At 38.2% G+C, this 26,258-nt stretch overlaps 1 protein-coding gene across 2 annotated transcripts in view; it reads right to left on the reverse strand.

The window, feature by feature from the left end:
- Window positions 1–26,258, reverse strand: part of cacna2d3a (calcium channel, voltage-dependent, alpha 2/delta subunit 3a) — a 117,710-nt gene that overhangs the window by 65,828 nt on the left and 25,624 nt on the right. For both annotated transcript variants that reach the window (XM_042004229.1, XM_042004228.1), the window contains exons 3-5: window positions 23,950–24,066; window positions 11,083–11,142; window positions 452–614 (exon numbers count right to left, since the gene is read on the reverse strand). In XM_042004229.1, the coding sequence (XP_041860163.1) occupies window positions 452–614; window positions 11,083–11,142; window positions 23,950–24,066 (340 nt within the window). The remainder of the gene's footprint in view (window positions 1–451; window positions 615–11,082; window positions 11,143–23,949; window positions 24,067–26,258) is intronic.

The raw sequence follows: 26,258 nt of genomic DNA on the forward strand, positions 1-26,258 counted from the left end.
TGTTGTTGAACTAGACTGTGCACACAAATATTAGGTATGTGAGCAAAAATCACTTAATCGTTATTTCTGTGACAGTTTTATATCTTCAGCCCATTTAACCCTAATTGGCTTATTGGATTAGTCATTTGCATGTGGTATTTTTGTGTAATTGGGGAGAGAATAGCCTAAAGTGGTTTAAGCATGTTTTATTTAGAAATTAATTATCATGTAGCTTTATTACTGCAGGTAAAAAAGACAAAAAAATGAACATTTACCTGGAACTAAAATACACTAAACACCTCAACTTTTGAGGAATGAACACCAGATACACTCTCAGATACCAGATACTGAAATTTGAATGGACTTCTGGGAAAGGGGGTTGGTTTAATGTATAAAAAAAAAAACAACCAGTTTCATTTCAACAATTTCCATTATTTTGTCCAGATTTATTCATTAGGTGTTGTAAACGTACCTTTGTTGTACATATTGGTGGGAACCTGGACCACGCTGAGGCTGAGGTTGACTGACAGATTGTTAAAATGATCATTGGGTTGCAGAATAAACTCTCCTCCCAGCTCCACACTGCGCCCCTCCTCATCCACCTCGTTTATCAGCACTGCATTGAAGTATTCGTACTAGAAAGAGACATAGAGAGAAATAAATAGAAAAAAAAACACTCGCATCAAGTTGAAACTCGAAACTTACACACCTTTAATACTTAAGTCAGCCGAAGCTGTCAATAGGAATCAGCTGTTTCAGTCTCAGTATATCCATCATGCTGAGTCATGTTGCCAGTCTAAATGCTGAGTCAGAATGGTTTGCATATTGAGGTAACCTGAATCTTTAGATCACCCCTGGATGTGCCTGTTGTTACAGAAGAAAGCTGCTGAGTTGACAAATCTAACCTCAAGCTTCCGCAGACCCCTTTCCTAGCAAGATGCTGCATGAGGTGCTCTGTCTCCAAAGTATTTTTAGTGCTGCGCATACTGCGGAGAGTATTAATAAATCATTGAGCTCGACAAATATAGAGCATGACTCTCTGCATCCCAAAGGCTCTGAAGATACCCTACAGGACAATGCCTGAAAGGGCCATAACTGATGCAGAACAGGAGACAAAAGACAGGTAAAGATGCTCTAGGAGATGGAGGAAATGTAAAATGTTCACACTCTTTTTTATTTGTATGTTTGCATGGAGCTGAATTACATGCATACATACAGAGGAATTCAGTTTCAATTTGTTTTAAGTAAATCATTTCTTTAAAACATTTCACCTATCTACTCTATGTCCATACTTCAATTCGAAGTCTTAGAAAAGCATCACTTCAGATGGATGCAGCATTATTTTTGTATTTTAAGATTTAAGATTTAAAAGCATATGCCAAAACTTTTGCTCATGTAAAAACGGATTTATTTTTAAAAAAGCCCAAGCCACATCTCACGTCATCACAATGGGCACAGAAGTTTGACCAGGGCTGCCCAATCGGTTGCATGACACAATATGAAGTCAGTTAGATGAGTACCGCTCAGCACTGATTAGTGTAAAGAGAAATAACTTATCAAATTAAATTAAATTAAAACACATTTCCTTCTTAAATAAAAATTTTTCATTGTTTTTATTGTCAATGACAATGGCAGCAAATTACAGCTTCCTTGTGCTCATTAGTTGTGCTTTTCCATGTAGATGACCTGAGGCCACATTGATTTCTCCTGGACTTTTTACAAAAATAATTTAATTTAAAAAGGGCTTTGGAGAAGAATAAATTGTTATTCCAATTTTAATATAAAGCCTCATTACATGTCTTCAAATAGAGATGACAAACATTCTTTTGATTGCTTTCTGAGGTATGAACTAGGTGGGAGGGAATGGAGTAAAAACTGCAAGTCCAAGTAATGAATCTATGTAGACAGTAGAACAGAGTAATCATAAAGTCACTAAATGTCACTGGATGATCACCAAATAATTCTGCCTCTTAGACATCAAAATCACAAAGTAACCAGTTACTTCAGTGGACTCCTTCCTCTCTGTGCTAAAAACACACTCATCCCACCAACACAGCTTCTCCATTCTAGCACCAATCACCTTCATTTGGATAAATCCTCCCAGGTTCTGAGAAGCACCGCTATCCCCTCAACACAGTGCAAAACACAGATAAAGCCATCAATTAGGCTAGTAAGCCTTGCGCCTATCAGTGTAATTAATCAGGCCTGATTAGACTTAATAGCCTTTTATCAAGGGGAACACTGCCATTTCAAGGTGAGAGAGCATAGTGTTGCTCATTTCTTTTATGTTTTCCTTTTTTCTTTCACCTGGCTTTTCTATCCCCAAATGGACACGAAACTTAGAAAACATTGTTTACCTTACTGTTAGTTTGCAAAACAGCAATGGGAGTTAAAAGGAAAACACGTTGCAACTTTAAAAATGATTATTTTTTTAATCATATAAAAAAAAGACTTAAACAATGAAGATCTTTGTTTTTGGTGGTGTTTTAGTAAAAGAAAAAGGCTCTCAAAGATTACAGTAAGCTGCTTGTATAGAAGCAGTCTAAAAAGTTGTAGCACACTTGATCACATTTTAACATTAAGAGCTTTTTTACCTCAAGCATTGATGGGGACATAAAAAATGAAATGCTGGGTTTGCATTTAGACTGTTGATATTACAACACATCAAGAAATATTACATCTTGTCTTGTCTTGTTTATTCAAACAATAATCAAGAAATTGTAGACAAACAAGAAAGGGAGAAATCTGTGAGGATACACATAGTGGCCTACGTGTCTCAGTGTAGTGAACTTTTTATACATGTCCAATTTTCTTTGGCTTTAACTGTAACTGAACTCTGCTTGAGCACTCCATCCTTTTATGCCTGAAGTTCTCTATGTCCTCACTTTGCATATCAGTATTTGAAGATCTCTGCTTCCCTCTGTAGTACTTGGAAACAACACCTACGCACAGACTATTTTTCTTTTTGAAAGTTTTAGCTCCACTTCCATCACTAATAGTCCTCTCACACTCATGAACAGGCTTTAAGATAGAAACTAAACAACAATGTGACATCACATCCTCCAGCACTCAGCTCTGCTGTTACAAGGAGTTTAAATCTCACCATAGCCAAGCCAAACGTCTAAGTGCAAGGATGACAGCAGCACCATCTTTGGATTTATCAATTATAATTATCATACTGTCATGACACAAATTGTGCTGTATATATTAATGTGGCAATAGCAACTTCTAACTCATCAAGAGTAGAACTCAGGAGGATGGCAAACATGAAGGTTCTGGTTCCTCTTTCACTAATATCACAGACAGACTCCTTTAAGTTCCTTTGTGCGCACATTGATAACCCTAACTGCATCACCAAAAATGTCATATCTGAAGACACTTTGTCAAAAACATCATCACCAACTCACAATGTCTGATTTGGGAGCACAAAAGGTCATACCAAGAGTAAGATGGAGCAGGTGTTTTTATTATATTATTTTAAACATCCATTGGTGGGAGGCTTTTTATCTAAATTGAGTTAAGTTACTTAACAGTTTTAATACTCAAAAGAATGAACATCCAACATTAATGTGTAAAATAGGGGCGCCCAAGTCCAGTCCTCTATCCTGCAACTTTTAGACGCAGCCCTCCCTCAACACACCTGAATCAAATGAATGGCTCATTACCAGGCATCTGCAGCGCTGGATGACATGTGGATGAGGGAATTGAGCCACTTGATTCAAGCATATTGGAGAAGGGTTGCATCTAAAAGTTCCAGGATAGTAGATCTCGAGGCCTGGATTTGGGCACCCCGCATGTAGAAGAAAAACATGATCTCAGCCAATCGCACTGAGTGACTGAAACAAATATGAGGTCATTTCAAAAAGAGGAGAATTAGGCCTCTACAACACATGTTAACACTCTCACATGCTACTTGAGCCACTTGCACCTGCAGCACAATGACAACAGCTAATTTGCACCAGTTCTAGCGTTTTCTGGCACACTTCCTCTATTTCTTCCCAGCATAATCTCTGTTTCTCTGTTTCTTGTTTAACCTCTTTCTTTTTACCTATCAATCACTTCTGAAAGCTCACCTATCCAGGTGGCGACTTTTATTTCTCATTCATTCATTCATTCATTCATTCATTCATTCATTTATTTATGGATGGCCAGGCAGTGTATTTCTAGCAGTTGCTTTACTTGTGCAAGTCCAAACCTACTGTATGCCATCTAAACACTACAACTAAAAGGAGAGTGCTGGAATACTTCACCATTGTAATATCTTGTTGACATTTCTGTGTCTTCTGACTTTGTATTGATATCATTACAAATCTTTTGATGCAATACCTGACTTTTGAATGCCCTGTAAATTAAATTTAGTATCAGAAGAACATGTATTATTACAATAAGCAGTTTAAGATTCAAGCCTATAAACAAAAGTTATAAATAACAAAAAAAAACAACTAAAAATCCACAGATTCCGTCATTAGCCATAAAAAAATAGTTAATAAGTTTGTTAATAAACTAATTTATATTCACAGCACGCTGATTTTAATATTCATTCAAATTGCATCCATTTTCAACTGTGCAGCTATCAGTGTGGGTGTAAGAGGCAGGAGGTAAACCATGATGCGAATGTGTGTGTCCATGCAGGTTTCTGAGCATCATTTGAGGCTGTGTCCAAATGTGGGTGTATGTGTTGAGTGAGTCAATTATGCCATTCCAGCATTACAGCAAAGAAGTGCCCAGTGCCACTAATGCAGTGCCTGATCATGGTGTTAACAACCTGATCTTAAACGCTGCAGTGCATTAAGCTGAGAGACAGAACATGTACCATCAACACCCACTCGCTCAGTGTGGGACAGGCAGAGAGGGAAAGCATGAACAGTGAAAGGTAAAAAATTTATCAGCTTCTGCTTTCAAAACATGAGCCAAAATTATATATATTATATTAACATATTTCAAATGCTAAATATTTGTGGTTATTTAACTTTAATATACTTACACAATAATGCTAACTGGATGCATAAAAATATGTTTTCATCTTCTCATTCCTTCTTATTCAATCCTCAGGTTTCCAGGGTCTGGCGTTCACTTTGCAACTGATGTCATCATGCTACGATCCAAACTTTCCTTCATTAAAAAAAGGCTGTATTGCTTTACCAATAACTATTTTCACCTACAAAACATGTTGCACTTAAACTGTATAACAATATCATCATGTAACATATTTCATGATGTGTAATGGTTTGATAGACGACAAACAAGTGAAAAGTGCCTTACTATGTCATACTATAATAACCACAGACCATAAAAATAGACAGATGATAAATTATCAATTGGTTTAGGAATTGTAATTTAATTTTTTGACAGAAAAACAAGAAGATGCACATGAGATATAAATTAGGTACAAAACAGCAACCACACACTATCATCATTTTGCTTTTCTAGTCTTGGGATTTTTTCTGTTCTACCAACCTAGTATCACAAAAAGACAGTTTGCTCACAGTATAATAATGCACTCCTTTATAAGGAGCTTGTTATCATAAGCTCACATATTTTATAAGAGCATGACCCAAATACACATGCACACATATAGAAAAAAGGAATAAAGAAAGGAATAAAACCCTTGTTCATTGTGACAAATACTTTTGCTCTAAGGAGAAACAGTGGATCAACAGCCTCAATGTGAAAAGAAGGAGTGAAATACATGATGGACACCACATGTGACGCAAGAAGGGCTGACCATGACACTCCATAATATGGTTTCCACTTTCAACTCTAATCTCCACTTACACTTTACACTTTTCCTCACCCACTTTCATACTTTCTTTTTCCATGGTTGTGAAAGGGGAAGACACCACTCTGAGAGTGTGGAAATGTGACTGGAAAACAACCAGGGGGCATGGATGTAGGTAATCAGCGGGTAAACGAGGCAGCAGACTGAGTAAATAACTTGGAGGAAAGGCCAAGTAATGGTTCCAATGCCACACTTAAAATCCCACTTCATGCATCTTAAATTTTGGGCCCACTGACTCTGGGGATTCCATGACTAAAAGTCTAAAGCTGCTATGTGGGGGTATCATACACAGATTAGCTGAACACTCGTCACCATATTCTCACTGTAACTTTGCTATCAAACACTAAAATTTTAACAACGCTAAAACTTACTAGTAAAAACAAACAGAAAAATTTAAATAAAGTTAACGTTTTTTTCTCACTCGTCTCTTCATCAGCACTTAATCTATGTCCAAATTAAATGGTCAATAACAAAATCTTTTCCACTTTAACTAATCAACACATAGCTGTTTAGAGAGACTGCAAAAAGATGAGGTCATGAAAGTCTCATTGAGAATGAGAGAAATAATCTTTTTATTCATGTATTTATTTTCACTTTGGTGTAATTCCTGTTAATGTAAAAAAAAAGCACCAAATATCTACAGAGAAGCAGCCACAGACATCCACAGAGAAGTAATTTGATTAATAAAGGATAGATTATTATTTCTCAAACCGTCAAACGCTACAATCCTTTCTGTGGTGAGGAAAGGAAACAGCATGCTGCTTATACAAGGCCTTTTCTTCTATACTTTTATGTGCTACTGTACACCTAAGGTAGCACATAAAACTGTTAGTGAGAGGAAAATATATATTACATTGGTTCAAAAATTCACTTGAGTGGTTTTTAACAGATTAACTTGCTCAACAAGAGTCCCATTTCCACCAAAGGGGTCTGGCTCAAATGGGACAGTTTGGTGGGATTTGGATGGGACTTTTTTGTCCCTGATCTACCTTTGTTCTCACCTATTAGCTTGCCAGTAGATGAAAACAGTACATGGCTGCCTTTATACTAGCAGGTCTAAATACATTTTTTTTTCTTTTTATCTACATTTGTTTTGTTTTTCTTTGCTTTTTTTCTTTGCTTGCCAAAGACAATTCTGTTTTATTCATGCTTGAAAACAAATGCATGATTTTAAGCATTTGTACAAAAATGTTAAGCAAGTAAGGACAATGTGTATGTTTCCTTTTAATCCCTCTTTTTTGTAGCAGGTCCATCCTTTTAAAAGGCTTTCCAGAGGCCTGTCAGCATCCGTTATTCTAAGCAGTGCACTATGCCTCTGTGGGGAACCTTTCTGAGACACATTTTCTGACACTGTTGACAAAGGTACCTTTAAATGCTTTGTTTATGGAACTGGCAAGCAGGTGAGACATAACACATGTGCAGTATAATTGTGCATTATACATTTGTCAGGTAAGTGCCTTAAAAATCCTTTCTTTGCATCAGTGGCTGTGCATGCAATGGTACATTAAAGCAGGCACCCATCCGGATATATTGACAAACATACAAACAAACACACACACACACAGGTGAAATCATTTTTGTAAGATATTAGAAAAGCAATTTGACAAACCAGCTAGCATTGGCTGTCCATGCTTTATGGTAAAACCCTAACCAGAAACATTACAAAAATCGATAAATAAAAAAATAAAACATATTCTGTCATTTCTCCCTCCAGAATGGGGTTACATTTTCAGTCAACATCAGCCTTGGCAATTGGCTGTTTGTTTCCAACCTCCAAAGAAGGATTTCATTGGCTGCAGAGGGCATGGGAGACTGCTCTCTGCTTTCCTATTTACAGCACATGAGCATTGCGGGTAAAAGAGTGAGGGAGGAAAATCGCAGCAGATTACCGTGCCAATTTCACATGGAAGCAGAAGAGCTCTGGAAAGGATAGATAAGGAAATTCCTATCAAACTGCTGCCAGCCAAATATGTACCCAATAGCAATAAACCACACAAACGTTTTATAATAAACCCCAAATAGTGATGGAGGAGGTTTCACCCTACAGCATGGATGTGGTATTTTTAGCTCAGCTGGTGATAATTACCATCTATTCACAATGTGCTACAGTAAAAAGCACTGTTGGAAATGCCACCATCAGAGCCATACAGACTTGAGCACATGTACACCTACACAGGTGTACACACACAGTGCTAATGAAAACATACATACATGTAAACAACTGCTTCAGTTTGTGATTGCATGTCATGAATGCTCACTCATTACATTAATTTCCTTAAAATAAAAGGGGGCAACACAATTTGCTAAATAATATTGAAGACTGATGCAAAATGGTAACAAAGACAGTGGAATAATTTGACTTATGAGCAGATGACAGGGGTTAAAACACTATGCAAAAACACGCATTTAGACAAAGACAGAACTTGCTTTGTTTGTGATGGTCAAGATCTTCCAAAATCTTACTGGAAAAACATTGTGTTGTTTATGATTTGTCTGTGACTTAGAGAGATTCTTAGAAAAAAATCAGCAAGTGGTCGAAGCATTTCCAGAAATGCTTGCACTGATGTTTTACCCAATGATACTAAACACAGCCAATGATACAAAATGATACTGAACAGAAGAAAATGTGTTCACTTAGAAATATAAATGAAAAATTCATTGTAAAATAGAAAAAAATGAAAAGGTGAGTGGTAAAAATTAACAGTCAAAACATGTCACAATTTCAGCCGTTGACAGACTTGATAGAAGTAAAATCAGATGTATTGATGAGTGATGGATGTTCCACTGTGTGATGTCAGCTTGCATACTTTGCTGGCTTGATTGTACTGAGGCATCCCAGTACAGAACAGCTCTGTACTGAGATGTACCTTGGGCCCACCAGTTGTGATGTTGGGGAGAAGAAGATAATGGCTAAGCTCTCATTCCCACTGCCTTACACCCCTCCCCGAGCACTAGTGTGAAGGAGCATGAAGGAGGAGGTCCTTGATTCCTGCAGCAGTTAGACTGAAACCAGCACTGCCCCCAGAAGACCACAAACACACTCAATAAAATCACATTTAATTTATTAATGTGCAGAGTTAACAATTTTTTTTATCTTTCTTATATTAACAACAAGTAGGTCTTTGGGGGGAACCTATGTGGAGTTTGCATGTTGTCCAACTATTTGTGGGTTCTGTCCCAGCTTCCTCCCGCAGTCCAAAGACATGCATTTTAGGCTGATTTGAGACTGATCTCTAAATTCCTGCTAGGAGTGAGTGTTGGCTCTGTGATGGACTAAGAACAGCTCCAGCCCCTCTGCAACCCCGCATTCAAATAATCTGTTATCTTAAGAAAACTTAACGAGATAAATTATCAGAAAATAATCCCAAATTATCACAAAAAAATCTGTTACAAAAAAAACATGAAAGCTCGGCCATTCTCGGCTAACGTAAATGGCAGCTTTTCATTGAATGAAACTAAATTGCAAGAAATCTTCTTCTGGCGGTTAGTATGCAACAGTTTGGTGCGTTACTGCCACCATGTGGTAAGGAGTATGGACCAGAATGTCAGATGCCACAAATGAGTGCCAGTCGTTGTTCATGTATCCTGCACATGACCTGTCAATGCTTTTAAAAACGTCTTAATTACACAAATTAATCTCTTTGCATTCATTTTGACAGCCCCAATTATGGTAATATTCATCATCATCATCTTTATCTTGTTCTTTCTTTGAAGGAAAGTAAATGCCTTACAGGTTTTGTGAATATTTTGTCAATCAGCAGTCTTACTTTACTATTTCTTTTTAAACTGTATCAGGATGCAATTTTTCTTCATAGCACAGACAGGAAAACTGTAACGTTAGAGTGAGGAGAGTGAGGCAGATGACCCAAACAAAAACAAAATGGGCAATATCAAAAAAGATTTAGAGATGGACAGCAGTTAGTGGCCAGTTTCGTAACTAATATTCCTTAATATCCAATGGCAGCAGAAAACTAGAGGGCATTCACTGTAATACCTTACAGAACTGACTAAATAAGCATATGCTGACTGCAGGCACACTCGTCAGCATACACACCAGAAGCTTTATAAGTGGTTTAGCACCGAATACTCCCAAGTTGACTTAGTATCACATCTCCACTCAAGGACTCAAGTTTGTGCTGTTGTCCCTCCTGCTTTAATAAACTCTGTCCTGAGATGTGCTTGATGATAATAAAACTAAGGCAAAAGTTGTTTGTATTTGTGTCAATAGTAGTAGGTGAAAAAATAACTTTTTTTCTTTTTTGTATTCTATACCTAATCTGCTTCAACTTGGGTCAAAAATTGAATCATTAAACTCAAACTGTCCCCTTACAAAGTCAAAATTCATTTAATAAATGGGGCCCACCCTGGTAGTCTGGCCTGGCGCCGGACTGCTGCTATCAATATCATCCCTGATGTTGTGTCCATTGTTATGTTCGGTGCCTGAACCAGCTGGAACACTAAGATACATTGCACATTTAGCCGGGACCTGTATTCGATGCACACTGAAGCTACCGGTGCAGTCGCAATGCAAAAATCCATCTTAAATCTGTGAATCTCTCCATCCCTAGTCTGCAGGGGAAAATATGGAAATCCCTGTGAAAAGTTGTAATCTGAGTGGGAATATGACATTGATATTGTATTATGCATAAATTATGACATGTATGGCAAAAGATGAGTTTATAATAGAGTAAGTTGAGGTATAAAAGCATAACCCATTCTTACTTCTGACAGATGAGATGCCACCTTTATACACCTGTAGACATGATTCTGATGACTTAGCTAAGTTCTAGATAAGTTTTAAAAGCTCTACAGAAAACGTGGAATTGGACTCTAGGTTCCTCTCAAATTTATCAGGCTCCTCGTTTTGGTTTACAGAAACAAGCCAATTTGAAACCAGTACACTACTACTTAATAAAGGTCTTTAATCAGATCAAAAATCGCCAACAGCTGATTATACAGTGTGAGTTACTATGAAAAGATTCTCCTCTTGGGCTACTGAGCATAGTGCACAACAGCCCTAGTGAGACTAAATAGCTGAGAGACCAAATGAGACATGTACAAAATGATTTCTGAGAAATGTGTACCAACATACATTTTTTAAAAAAGGAAAAGTCTGTTAAGTTTAGTCAAGCGAAACAGGAATCTTCTCATCTGTTGTCGCTTGTGCTTACAAAGAGCCTTGTCTGCTGGGCCTGTTTTGTCAGCAGATGATGTACTATGTTCTGTAGTATATTCTCAGCATGAATAAATTACAGTGTTTACAAACAAGGATTTAATAAGGTTGTTATTAGACTATTAAGATATAGGAGATGATATAAAGTCACCTGCAGGTCTGGATCTTCTTCATGCTGTAGGTGGGCTTCCTCTGCTGCTTCTACCAGTCTCTACAGTGAAAAAGAAGAAACATAATAGCTTTAAAACAGTAACAAATTGATTAATGGGTCAAAAATAATAGGTTGAGAAACAAAACATCAATACAGAAAGGAGCTTTACAACAAGCCTTGTAAATATCCTTTAGTACCAGAGCCACACTAAAACCCCTCAGGACATATACAGAAAGCAGACAGACATTTGGCCATCTCATAAAAAGAGGCTATTTTCCTAAATGGTTTGCCAGAAGAGGTAATGACTGCCTCAGGTTCTTTGGACAATATGACAACAAACTCCATCATCAGTTCATGCTGTTTTACACAAGCACTCAAACACTCACCAACACACACGCTACAACCACAAACAAGTACACTCATTCCATCATCACCCTGTTGTTGGTGCTGTCTGCTGTATGTCTCATTTTTCCCAAGTCACTAAAGATAGCTGCTATTAAGCCACTCCTAAAGAAAAGGACTCTAGACGCCTCTATAATGAACAACTATAGACCTGTCTCTAACCTCTCTTTTATTTCCAAGATTATTGAAAAAGTTGTATTTCACCAGCTTCATGACTTTTTAAATGAAAGTGGAAATCTTGATAAATTTCAGTCCGGCTTCCGACCTCATCACAGCACTGAAACAGCTCTAGTCAAAGTGTTAAATGACATTAGGTTGAATACCGATTCTGGTCAAGTATCAGTCCTGGTTCTGTTGGATCTCAGTGCTGCGTTTGATACTGTAGATCACAGAATCCTGTTGCACAGGCTGGAAAACTGGGTTGGACTTTCTGGAGCGGTCCTTAACTGGTTCAGGTCCTATTTAGAAGGCCGGAGTTATTTTGTTACGATCGGCAGCTATGAATCCGAGCGAGTGGCCATGACTTGTGGAGTCCCCCAGGGGTCAGTCCTTGGACCTCTTCTGTTCAACTTGTATATGCTCCCTTTGGGTCAAATATTACAGAACTATAGCATTAATTATCAAAGTTATGCAGATGATACACAACTTTATGTGTCTCTGTCACCAGATGACTGCAGTCCAATAGACTTAATGTGTCAGTGTCTGGAGCAAATAAACACCTGGATGAGGGAGAATTTCCTACAATTAAATGAAGACAAAACTGAGATTATTCTGTTTGGTAGCAAAGAGAAGAGGGTCAGCATTGGCAAACACCTGGAGACTCGGGCTCTTAAAATGACCAACCAAGTTCGTAACCTGGGAGTGTTGATAGACTCAGATCTGACTTTCAGCAGCCATATCAAAGCTGTCACTAAGACAGCTTTTTACCAGCTCAGAAACATCAACAGAATTAAAAGTTTAGTCTCCCAGAAAGACCAAGAGAAACTCATCCATGCATTCATCTCCAGTAGACTGGATTACTGTAATGGTCTTTTAACAGGACTTCCTAAAAAGAGCATTAAACATCTGCAGCTCATCCAGAACGCTGCTGCTAGAGTTTTAACCAGGACTAAGAGATCTGAACACATCACACCAGTTTTAAAATCTTTACACTGGCTTCCAGTCAGTCACAGAATAGATTTTAAAACCCTTCTGATCATTTACAAATCCCAGAATGGTTTAGGCCCAGAATACATCTGTGATATGTTCAGAGAATATAAACCTAGCAGAGCTCTTAGATCCAAAGACTCTGGTCAACTAGTCCAGGCCAGAGTCCAGACTAAACATGGAGAAGCAGCATTTAGCTGTTATGCTGCAAACAAATGGAACAAACTGCCAGTGGAGATTAAACTTTCCCCAAATGTAGACATTTTTAAATCCAGGTTAAAAACTTTTCTTTTCTCATGCGCCTATGCATGAAATCTGCACGGTAACTTTTTTTTTAACTTATCTTGCTTTTAATCATTTTAATGTAATTTATTATTTTATTGTGATTATGTGTTGATTATGTGTTGATGCCTTTTACTATTCTAAATATCTGTAATGTCTTTGTTTTATGTAAAGCACTTTGAATTGTCCTGTACATGAAATGTGCTATACAAATAAACTGCCTTGCCTTGCCTTGCCTAAGGTGGTACGAGTATCTGTGTGCCTTTGACTCAGGTCCCCCCCCTCAAGCTCTACCTTTGTCCTGTAGGAGAGCTGTCATCTTTTGAGAATTGTTTCTTGACAAAATCAGGCAACATAATGTCACCAGTGTTGACTGAGTTAGAAAAAATTTAAGAACTGTACGCTGATTAAAAGATATTGAGATTTTTATTTATTTTTCACAGTTACTGGTGGACACTTAACATAACCAGCCAGTCCGGCCGCACATACTTTTGAAGCAAAATGACTGAGAACAGAACAAAATGCAGACATGTAGGATCTGACATTACCTCTAAAAAAACTAGTCATTGGAAAAGTTAGATAAGAAAGGGACATAACTTGGATAAACACTGGCCTTGTATTTCTAAAGTGGAGAGCACTGCGAGAGCTAAAGAGGCTACAATTTGGCCGGAAAGTAACAACATAAATGTTATAAGTTACTTCAACATGTTCCACAAAATAGTGATATTGATTTGCTCCGTGTGTTCGCAAGGGTGGGGGACGAGGTATAGGAAGGTGTGGCTCGTTTTGCAAACCTTGCAGTGAAACAATGTCGCTTTTTGTCCCTGTAAGAAGTAGTTTATAGCCCTGTTCAGATTTATGTGAAGTTCAGCATGGGTCTACTTAGTATTCTATTTCATATGGGGTATTAGTTCTTCATCTGGACTTTATTTTGTATACAGAACTGTATTATTCTAATCAAGTCCAGTCAATTCAGGTCATTATCATCATTACTTTATCATTATTTTCGTGTTCAACATAGTTCCTTCCAAGTTCAGTATGTTCTATTGTATTTACACTGCTCAAAAACTTGTGTTTAATTTTAAACTTACACATTAAATGGTTTGGCATTCAAATAATGTGTCTGCTAAAATGTCTTGTATAAAAAAGTGTTGGAAACCAATCAAGAAAAAGTACCTTCACAGAATCAGCAACATCTACAGCAACCCTTTGTCCAATTTTTAAGCTTGCCTTCTTTTTCTTAAGAATGAATTTAACATTTTAAAAGTGGTTTCAAAAGGAATCTCAATACAAGCCAAAATGAAGGACCATGAGAAAGCTTTGTGGTCCCACACTATCAACTTGACTCAGAGATCTATCGGACTCAAACACACACACTTCTCTGTTTCCAAATGTGATGCTCATGGCATGTTCTCATTTCAAGTGACTTCTCTTTTTCACAGCTGGCCTTGGTGCCTATGAGTTTTGGTAATGGACTTCCATTTCACATTTCCATTCAAATGGCTTTAGCTGTTAAACTACTGCAATCAGCCAGCTTATTTCAGCTCAACCATGTGTTAGTGTGTGTGTGTGTGTGTGTGTGTGTGTGTGTGTGTGTGTGTGTGTGTGTGTGTGTGTGTGTGTGTGTGTGTGTGAGTGTGTGAGTGCGTGCGTGCGTGTGTGTGTGTGTGTGTGTGTTTCATTGCTGCTGTGTATGTAGGCAAGCTGTTTTGGGAAGCGAAAGCTGTAATCTAGACTCCGGCCAATCATTTTCTTCACCACAGTAGCACACCTGGCTACTGCATATTGTTGCATATCGTTTTGTGATTGGTTTCATTCAGAAAATGATTCATGTATGCATATCTTTTGCTTCCTTCTTGGTCTCTGTGAGAGAGAAAAGCATTCTGGATATCTTCCAATCTTGCAAAAAAAAAAAAAAAAAAAAAGCCAGAAACTGTCCGTGTACACATATTTGCTTATCCAGTCAATGAGAAGCACCAAAAAAAACTCAGGCAAGTAAGTCTGCTGAACGTCTACAACAAAACATACTTGATGAACAAAGAAAGATAAAAATTAGAGAATAGCATTCTCTGAAGGTCTGAACCCTTAGCCTCACGCTCTTAATAAAATGTCAGACACTGTCTGTTAAGCCAGTGTTGACAGACACACACTTTTCAGCTGATGGTGTGCATTTGTGTGTGCATGTACATGTCTTTTTGTCTTTTTCTTGCTTATTCCCAACAATGTCTTCCTGTATTTCATTGCTGAATCAGCCATGGTGCACATTCAAAACAGCCAGTGTGTTGATATCCAGTTGTTAGCATGTGACACGGCAAATGGTAAATGGACTTGTACTTATATAGCCCTTTTCCAGTCAGCATGACCACTCAAAGCACTTTACACTACATATCACACTCATCCATTCACACATACACACTCATACCCCGATAGGCACATCGGGAGGCAACGTGGGGTTAAATATCTTGCCCTAGGACATTTTGACATGTCGTCAGGGGGGGCCTGGAATCAATCCACAAACCTTCCGATTGGAAGACAACTGCCCTTCACCCCTACAGTGCCATGAAGCAAAACACAAGTTAGTAATGCCCCAGGTTGGAAAATAAAAAAACTTGTGAAGTCAGTTTTCTTAGCCTCTGGGTGCTGCAAGACAATGACGGCTCCAGGAATGTAACTAATGTCAATGTGCCATCAACACGGGTCAGAAGCACTAAGTTTTAAAGTCATGCTCTGTTACTTTAACAACAACTAGGTTGTCTGACTAAAAGAGGAATACTTTACATTTGTACTCTGTAAAAGTAGATGTCTCTTTGTTTTTTCGTATTTGTCACAATTGTTTTCTATGACTGTTTGGTTAGGTTTAGGCAAGTAGTTTTTAGCTTTCAATCTGTCTGTTGTTTAACAATCAGTTGCCTTTAGTCAGAGTCAGTAAAACTGTGTATCTTGATCCTTATTACAAAATCACTGTGATCTTCATGTTATTTAAAGCATTAGATGGCTCAATTAAATAAATTCTAATAAAAAGGTATGCCCAGTTGCCATATTATGAGACCAAACTGCCCCATGCAAAATTACCAGAGGGTATAATAACTGAGGACATTATACTGATTTAAAATGACGGAGTTAATATTAAATGAACACTTCATTTAAAGCATTACATCCTATCAAGGACTGAAGTTTGGAAGACAAAGATACTTTCATTTCTTTTGAACTTCAATGAACATGTAAACACCTGATTTCAAGCCGTATTATCTAATCCAGCATTTTTCACAAAAGCTCCAAGGTAAAAATAACTTTGACCGTAGAAGGGAGCTTTTCAATTGGAAAAGCAGATTAAATAGATGCCAATAACATAACTGTCAGTATCTGAATGTGTGTGAATGTGTGCTGTTGTGGACGTTCACAAGCGTACCTATTGTCTGATTGCATGCACTGGCACAACACTGTGTTTCTGGCATACATTAAAATAAGCATGCTGCTTTTTTTTTTTTTTTTTTTTTTCTGACAGAAGGTGGTCCCGCCAAAGTGTGTGATGCAGTTTAAATAGGGAGGAAATTACTTTCCATCTCGAGTCACTTTGTCAAGTCTCAGGCTTACAAGCTGACAACAATAATTAAACTGACACAGTCACAGAAGCAGACCCCGTTGTCTCCTCAAAAACACACACACATTTGAATACAAATGTACAGTTTCACAAGCCTTCACTGTAGCTGACAAGGTACATGTTAAAGACACAGACCTAACAAGACTTGATGTGGAAACTAAACTACATTTATTGGCAATGGAAGCCGAGCATAGCATCCCAAACTGATTACAGATTCCTGATATTTTTCTAATGGTTCCTGTCAGCACTGCACAACTTTATATGTGGCACAAACCTGATTAAACCTCACCCAACTGGTTTAATGTAATGGAAAAGTAGCCTCTAAGTGTTTTTCTCTCAGAAAGACACAGAAAAAATCTCCAGGAATTTATTTCAGCAATGATAATGATTAACAATAACTATATATTGCTGATCACACTGTATGTTAGCTTAGGCATTTTTAATTTGACCTGAATTTTAAAAAAAAAAAAAAAAAAAAAAAAAACTAAATTCTTGAAAAATGCTTCGCTTGTTCTCTAATGTAAATAAAAGCTTAATTATACCTTAATAAAACATCAGTTCTGTTTTCAATTTATTATTCTTCATTCCACCCACTTTCACCACACATCCCATTTTTCTGACATTTTCACTCATCTAACCCCTCTCATTATCTGACATCCTGTAATTATGTTTTGCTTATGAAAGGATTCAGCTTGTTTACTCTTTTAAAAGCTCAGAAATGATCCCATTCATTTAGTCGTCATATTTGATTGGCTTATTGTTGTTCATGCAAACCACCTACTGTGTGGTGTGTTTACAGATGGCTGAAGCCACCGACCTTAGTGAATGCTCATTCATTAAAGATGCAGCACCAAATCAGTCAAAGTTCGCAATAGCTGTCATATATAGCTGAGCTTTGCTAACAGCTGCTGTCAGAGTAGCAGGGGAGGAGTGGTTGAGGGGGGTCACATACATTATTGACTGATAGCGGAAGTCTTTGACTTTTTTTCTGCAGTACATTAAGCCTTGACTCGGCACATTCAATCCACCAAAGGAGGGGGAGGGCAGTGGCCTAAATCTGAACATTCTCCTGAGGTAACCCTGAACAAGAGTGCATCAGCTAGAATTCTAAAAAGACTCTAAAAACATTCCCAAAGGTCCTGTGTGCTGTTGGTTTAGCATGCATTTGTACTTTGGGGCTCAACTTTACTTTTCTTCATTTCTTCCTGTAGTCATCAAATTTGTTGGACAGATTTACGCATTTTGTCCTAAGAACAGAGAAAAGTGGCACTTAAACAACTTGAAAACAGCAACTTATATGTGTCAAGACCATAAAATAATAATTTTTTTCTAAAAAGTCAGCTACATTTATGAGCATGTAAGAGATTAGAATCCATATGAAATATCAGTGTCACTTTATATAGACTGTACAAATACAGAATCACTAACAAATGCATTTAAATGAATGAGAGATACAAAAGTTCCTTAGTCAGGAAATGCTGAAAAGTTGTGGCCTCCTGGCAGGGCAGGTCTTGTGGGTCTCGGTTCTGCCAGAGGTCTGGATTGGGCTGAGTGGCACTGGCTAACGTCAGCCTATCAATAGTACTAGGGACAGCAATTAATATTGTCGGGGAAGAGTTGCAGCATCAACAAAATGGAAAAGTGCTCTGTGACCCTTTGCTTCCTCTGTTTTGCACATTTAGATTGGGTCTAAGCCAAGTAGGCAGATCATGGCAGATACGAAAGATTAGAGAAAGAGAGAGGGAAAGCCAACAAGATGAAGGGGAGGAGTATACTTTGAAACATCAAGCCCCAATAATCAATAGTTGACAGTTCTCAGCAGTTTTGCTGACTGATAGGGAATATGAAGTGCTTAACCCAGCCCAACCACCCCCCTTTACCCTGTCTTTGTGTCACATTTTTCTCTCTCCTCACTTTCATTTCATGCTTAAACTGAACATCTGACTTATTTTTTCTTATTGACATTTACCTCTCCCACCCTCCTGCCTACCTACATGTTCATTGCATCATTCTGGAAGACCATTCTACTCCTCTCACTTTGATTTCCTGACGACAGACAAACAACCTGAGTGGATCAGAAGGGGGAGATTGTTGCTTGCTTTGACATCTACTGGCTCTGCCTTGTCATTAGTAGCATCACTCTCAACAGAAACACACTTGCACACACTCATAGATGTGACAATGATCTGAGACTGAGGACAGCTGCTGAAATTAGGGAAATGATGGGGCAGTGCAGTGAGATCAGTGTGACCATTGGTGTATAAGGAACAACCACACAGTAACAAATGCTCTCAATCCTCTACACCAACAAACAAGACTGATACCAAGTACTTATTAAATATGAAGTTTGTGTTTTGTTTTTCTTTATTGTTACGTTTTGAACTTGTTTCATGTGTTTGCCTATCCCCCCGTTTGGTTGCATCTTCTACCAAGTGATCCATTTTATAAAATGTTTGCTAGTGACCATATTACACAACTGCAATCAATCCATGTAATGACCCCTCTCAGCTGGATAAGTTTTCCCTTGATTGCCCTTTACTTATGATAAAATAATGGTGAATGGACAACATACAGCATTTAACAATTTTTACAATGAGAAATACTTGGCTGTACATCCTCTCATAAAGAAAACTAATTATAGATTGATCTCCACTCTTGCTACTTCCCAAAAAGCAGTTTCAATTATGTTAAATTTGGCTTCAGCATGTTAAAAGCTTTGGTGTTATATTTCTGAGCCTTTTATTACATTTCAGATATTCCGTGTGTTATTTATACCTAGACTGTAATTTGTATATGTTGTAATATGACAGTGTTTGTCCAAAGGTGGATTTTCTGTCAGACTCAGAGAGAAGACTATGTTCAACATAATTACCTAGAGATGACAAGAGAAAAAGAATTGAGACATGAACATAATCAAGAACCAATTCTAACTGCAATTACTCACACACACATCGATTATGTCACTCTTCCTGCCTCATTCAATCAAAAGTCATTAAAGTTAAACACTTACCTACTTACTGGACCACAAGCATAACTGCATGCAGCATTTTTTACAGCAGGCATTTTCACATTGGCACTGGCAGCTACAATACTGGGGTGGGTCTCGCTAATGTTAATACTCACTTCACCACCCTGAATTACTGAGACAATTAATGGAACTGGGTTAAGACTGTTAATTCTTCATGTCTTTTCCTTTTCTAACAGGCCATGGTTTCTGTTGTGAATCAGCTGCTTATCAAATGCATAATCATTCAAATCATTCAAAAAATATGCTCACACACAAAAATCACAATATTCTGTCTTTAGACCTGTTAAATACCTACCACATTAACGAGCTATACACACATATTTGCAGGTGCACCGTTTTCCAGCGCCGGAGGATGCTGTCTTGCAGCAGGTGGCAGTGAGCGATAAAGAGGGGGGATCGACGAGGAGACGAGGAGATAAAACCACGATGACAGGCAGGGAAGAGCGCCTGCACGGAAATTGAATCGCTGAAGCGCCATATATACTTTAGCAAGAAGCAGAGAGATGGGGAAAGGCGGAGATGAGAGGGGAGAGACAGACAAAGGCAAGGGTGGTGCTTAAAAAAAGCTAAAAGAGTGCACACCAGGCCAGAGTGACATGAATTTATTAATAAAAGCAGAAAGAAAGTGGAGCACAATGGATAAGAAGAGGGAAAGGTACTCATGGGAGCATCCATTACATGTTTGCAACTAAGTTGTTTCCCACAAGTCCAACAGTTGGTGTTAAAAGTTAGAAAGGTGGAGGTGAAGTGAAATCCTAATAGCTGATAAGGGTTTAATTCTCCATGGATGTACAATACCAGTCAAAAGTTTGGACACACCTACAGATTACATGTGAATGTGTAGGTGTGGCCAAACTTTTGACAAAGTACTGCATACATGGGCTTTTGTTACCCATCCTCTACACTCATGTAGTCTTCCTTTTCCTTACACAGCTTTTATCTGTCTTTGTTACTGAACAAGTGCATCATCCTGATTACTAACTTTTCCTCCCCTCCTGATATCAACTCCCATGACTGTAACTCCATATACAAACTTTAATTCAGGCAAGCACACAAAGCCCTCTGAGAAGAACAATTACCAAGCAAACAGCATCCAGGCAAGAACTTTACAGAAGACTTTAGCTAACTGGGTCCTTCTATCTCCAGGGATTTAACAGAATATGAAGGAAATGGCACACACAACTATTATAAGTTACACAATGCAATGTATCTAATCTCACTGCTCAAGGAAAAATCTATATGTCATTTATCAAACTGTTCAGAAAGCATGAAAACACTATTCTCTGGGAAATCAAAAGGGTAAGATTAATCCTGTTTTGAAAAGTATATCCCGTTTTAATTGTGATAACACTTTTTACAATTATTTAATAAACTGATCAGCACAGAACAGTTTTATAAGAGGAAAAAGTCCTACTTGTGAAATACCAGATGACTCATAATAGGCTGAAGACTACTGCGTATGTGAATAGGTGAAAATATGAACATGTGAAAATATTCAAATTGATTCAAACAGAACAAGGTATCATATGATTAAAAAAAACGCAAGCACAAGCAAAGTTAAAGGATGGAAACGCTTTGTGCCTATCCGTGTCCCTCTCCCATCCCCTCGCCTTCTTTCAGTTTCTTTCCCCAGACCAGACTCTCAGAGAAAAATCCAATTTCTGTTAACAGCACCATGTTGTCCTGATAGGATCTATCACCTGAAGCTAGAGCTGCAGCCAGAAAGGCAGAACGCTGTGGACACCTGTTACAATACTGACACACACACACATTCACACACACGCAGAGGTGCTAAGGCACAGATGGAAGGTTTGTCAAAGTTTATTTGTTCATGTGTAGTTGCAAAAAGATACTGAAAGAGGGGAACAGATCCCTCAGATCATGGGCATAAAATTGGGTAGGGACCATAGGGAAAGTAGTGTCTGTCTCTACTGATATCCAGCAAGTTGTCCCTATCATTTTCCAGAGGACAGAACAGCTGAGAGATCTGCATTTTCTGTCAGCAGCATTGTAGCTATAAGTCAACAACTTAAGCTTTTCCGATTGGCTCTGCTCTTCCATTTCTTACTAACGTGATTGGCTATCCCTGCTGTCACTCACTATGTTCAAAGAGCCAAGTGCATCTGGCTAGTGTTAGCTACTGGCTAGAGTGGTGCTAACCGTGGTTGTGTCTTCAATCAGAACTTCAGGAACAAAGAAAAGAAAAGTCAACATCAGGAGTAATTTTAAAGTGAGAGAATGTAAAACTTTAAGTCACAAAAATTATTTTCCAACTGCCTGAGAGTGAAATGGTGAAACAGTTATAGGGGTGGGGGTGTATTGAGATGTGCTTTCTGTGTGCACTTCAGGTCATGTGCAGTACAGAGAGCAGAGGAGAAATGTTGTTTTATTCTATGAAGTCTCGATGTTGACTGCAGTACACAGCTGAGATGACCTGCACTACCACCTAAGCCCTGCTTCCTGTCTCTTCTCTGCGCTCTCTCCAGCCAGTAAAAGTCAGTTTGATGTTGACTCTAGCTCTGTCACTTTATTTCTTTGTTTTCCTTCTGTCCTCTTGCTTTTCTTTGCTGAATTCACCAAGGTTTACAACCAAGATCAATGTGCTGATATCCAGTTTTTGGCATGTGACACTGTGCCATAAAGCAAAATGCAGTTGTCATGTGATGCACCAGGCTGGACAAAAGAAAAAGCTGTGAAGTGCAGTTTCTCAGCTTCAGGACACTGCAGGGCAACAATGGCTCCAGCAATAATGAATGTCAGTGTGCCATCATTGTCAGAAGCACAAAGTTTTAAGATCAGAAAATAAAGTAGTGTTGCTTTGAGCACTGAGGTTAGTTAATTTACACCAAAGTATACTAATAGTACAGTCTAACCTGTCTCCTTTCATTTGAAAGAACCTTAAGAAATACCTTTATATACACACAATATTGAATTAGTTCCTGCTCTGACAGAACCAGTCCAATTCAGTCCACCTGGGTTTCCCAAATTGGTTTCTCTGTCACTGCACTATTTAATCTCTCTTCAGTCTCTACTTCTCTGCCAGATTATCAGCAACAGCACCTCACCAAGTTGAGATCCAGCATTCAGTTGTCTTCCGATTGCCTACTGTTTCTGTCCTTGGATTACCCCTCTTGCCTTCCCCTTGTCGGATTCCTCTTGCCTGGTTTTTTGGATTTCTGGATTTTGACCCATGCCTCGCCTATCGTCTTGGATAAGTACCCCATCTGCCTCAGTGTTCTGACTATTGCCTGCCTTCTGACCTTGACTCTGGATTTTGGACTAAATGGCTTCTTTAAGCCTTACTGTACTCTTGCCCCTTTGCTCAATAAATCTGTTGTTTTTGTATTCCTACTCCTGTGTGTGGTTGAATTTCTGGGTCCTCACAGTGAATCATTACAGTTAAGGGCTTTTTAGGAATGCATTTCTTGGATACTTGCACTTGGTCTGAGCAGCTCAATGACAACTTACAGATCACAGCTTCTTTCAGTCTGTCACCACATCTTCAAAGCCTGCTCCTTCACACATTGCATTCACACATACACATACCAAATTCAAAATGTGTCTGTCTTTACTGTCAGACTGTGACACTATCTGCTTCTTCACAAGTCATAAAGAGTTAGCAGAGTGATCTGAAAGAGACTCTGTACATATAGATCACGCCAGTGGCTTTACTTTAAAAAAAAGCCAAATTGTTTTAAGATCTTGTTTTATTATTTTACCATTTCAATAGTAGGTAGGTAAAAACCAGAAGAGAATGCTCTGGGTTACAGGAAACGCAAATGTCCTGAGCTGAGCAGCAGAAGTTCTGTCAAAGAGAACTGTATGAACCTGTTTACTGCTGCGACCTTTATGTGTGGGTTGACACAGACATTTTATTGTCGTGAGTATCCTAAATGCACTGCTGTATTTAATTTTCTGTTAAAGCATTGTGTGTCATGTAAAGGATATTGATATGTAGCTGTGTTTATTTCTTTTCTTTGAGCGGAGACTGTTTCAGATGTTCATGTTTCCGAATGTTCATACTCTGATTGTACATGCCTCAGTTGTTCATGCTGTAAATACATCAGCGACACCAGTTAAGGAGGAGTTGATTACCTCCTTGTTAAAAAAGAATATATTAAAGAGTGTAAAACATTTTACTCCAAATTATTTTAACGCTGCTCAACTTAAGTGGTGTATTTTATTTAGTTCTTTTCCACATTTCTGTTGGGTACTCAGGGAATAAAGATCCCACAAAAACGTTAACTGTGTCTGGTGAGAAGTCTTTGCACCAGCAGCGACACACACATACACACATATATATATATATATGTATATATATATATACTACTTTGTAGTTGAGCTGTTTTAAGTTTCCTTTTTTTGTTATATTGGATGAGATTAAATGTAACAGATGGAGATTAAGTACCTTCATAGCCTGGGCTTTCTTGTGAAACATTTCTTCCATGTTTTCTGCCAGCTTCTTTACCAGCCGCAGCCCATCAATCTCTTCCACCCGCACTGCACGCTCAAACTCCTTGTATTTCTGAAAGACAGATAAACATTCACGTTATTGAGTCACAATTATTGCTACATCTGCATAAAACAATCGAAGCATGTTTTTTTTTTTTGTTTTTTTTTTGCTAAACTGCTTATTCTGAGAAAAAATGTTGCTGTACACACTCACCCTGCACTGAGTAACTTTTGTTACTATGGCAATGTCACTTACATATTCTCCTTTTTTTTTGTGCTCTCAGACCAACGTATGAATGGAAAAACTTTGATAATCAGCTGCACACCACAAGCCAGAACAAACCCTTTTAAACATATGACCTCATTTTTACTGCCAGTGCATCATCAATATAAATTATGTTAAATATGAATGAGCTGATAAAACGTGACAGAGAAGGACATTTTTCAGGATGAGTATCTGTCGACAGGTTACATACACAGACCAGCAATAATATTATGACCATCCACCTAGATCAAGTAATTACTCCCAATGCCATCAAAAGAGCTCTGATCAGTCAGGGTGTGAACAAAGGACATCTGTCTGGTACTTATACATTAGGGTCAGTTGGGTTGGGCCCTCTTCTCAGATTTTTAAAACTTGCATGTAGGGTATTTAAAGTCCAGGTGAACACGTCAGACTTTTTGTCACATCTTTGAGGTTTTTGTGAAGCTTTTTGTCTGTTAGTAGATGTTATGTTGTGTTTGTGTTGGCTGGTTGGTGTATACCGAGCACAGACGCAGCCATGACAAAGTCAACGCCACTGTTACACCATAGTTTACATATCGAAGACTATGAGCACTTGAATGTCAAGATTAGAATATCAATGATTCTGAAGCTCTTATTTTAGTGGGAGTTGATTCAACAAACTAATCTAAATACGAGTGAGAAAAAAATCAGCTAAACTGAGAATTTTCAGTCAGTTTCAAGTTTTAAAGACGCATTCCTGCCCTCAGTATCAACTACACAAAATCACATTATTCTGCTATAAACCTATACTGGGGTGCTCTGCTAAGCTAGGGCCTTAAACGGGAACAGTGACATTAAGTCGTGTTAATTCCACACCCATACATGTCACACACACACAGCTGATCTAAGTGAGTGGGAATGTTGTAAGGGGGTAAAAATGAAAAAGAAAAAAACATTAGAAAAAGCTGCAGAAAACTGTGTTTTACTCTTGGAGGATTAAACAGAAGATTAGCGCCATATCACATAGTGTGCCCTCTCTAATGTTATGCCAGCCTTCATACTCACATGCTCCTATACTGCGACACACATGAGTAGCAGGGAGCGGGAAAGAGAGATCACGGTAGGAGGAGTGGAATGGGGAAGGCATCACACACAAGGCAGCAGCTTTTGGATTTAGGCAATCATCTGAAAAACTGCAGGATGTCGCAAAACAGAGAGAGGCATGTGCTTCATACCAAAACTTTTGATAAGGGTAAATTTCTTTGCTGAATGCCATTAGTGAAAGAAGAAAAACTGAGATGAAATTCACTGTCTTCAGGGAGCAACACTTAGGAAAAGTCAGTGCCACTGAAAGACAAATTTCATAGTGAAAAAAAAGGATAACATATTTTTAGAGTTATGGGTACATTTCTCTCTTTTTTTATGTGAGAGAGGATGGAAAACTTTCACAGGCAAAAAGAGAAGTAGAGCCAGGGTGAAAAAAATAAAAAAAAATAGACGACATGAGCAGACAAGAAAAATGTAAAAAGGAGAGTAAAGACAATGTGGTTGACAATAGATGTAGAGACAAGCTGGAAAAAGAATAACGGAAAGACTGAGAGAAGCTAAGGGACAAGCTAAGCTAATAGTGAAAGAAGAAAGTAGAGGAATAAAATGATGGTAGAGAAGTTAGAGCATAAAAGGGTAATATATCAGTGGGAGGTCAGAGAGTGTGGGAAATCTCCATCTGCAGTGCTGCAGGAGGAACAAATAGAGAGAGCCAGGTTAAAACCACTATATTTCCATTTAGCTGAACATTTTACAGCTGAAATAGACTTACCCTGCACATGGTAATAGATTAAATTCAAATCCACTGATTACTTCATTCATCATTAAAAGCAACCAGGTAAGTGCAAGGGGAAAAAAGCCTGAAGGTACAATATTCCTGTGAGGACAGAACTTTTAAACTAAAATAAGCATTGTGCTAGATGGCCACTTTTTTTCATAGCAATTATGGTGATTAAAGGAAACAGGGTCATATTTATCATGGTACTTTCTTG

The sequence above is a fragment of the Melanotaenia boesemani genome, chromosome 13 (assembly GCF_017639745.1).
Source record: "Melanotaenia boesemani isolate fMelBoe1 chromosome 13, fMelBoe1.pri, whole genome shotgun sequence".
Taxonomy (NCBI): Eukaryota; Metazoa; Chordata; class Actinopteri; order Atheriniformes; family Melanotaeniidae; genus Melanotaenia; species Melanotaenia boesemani.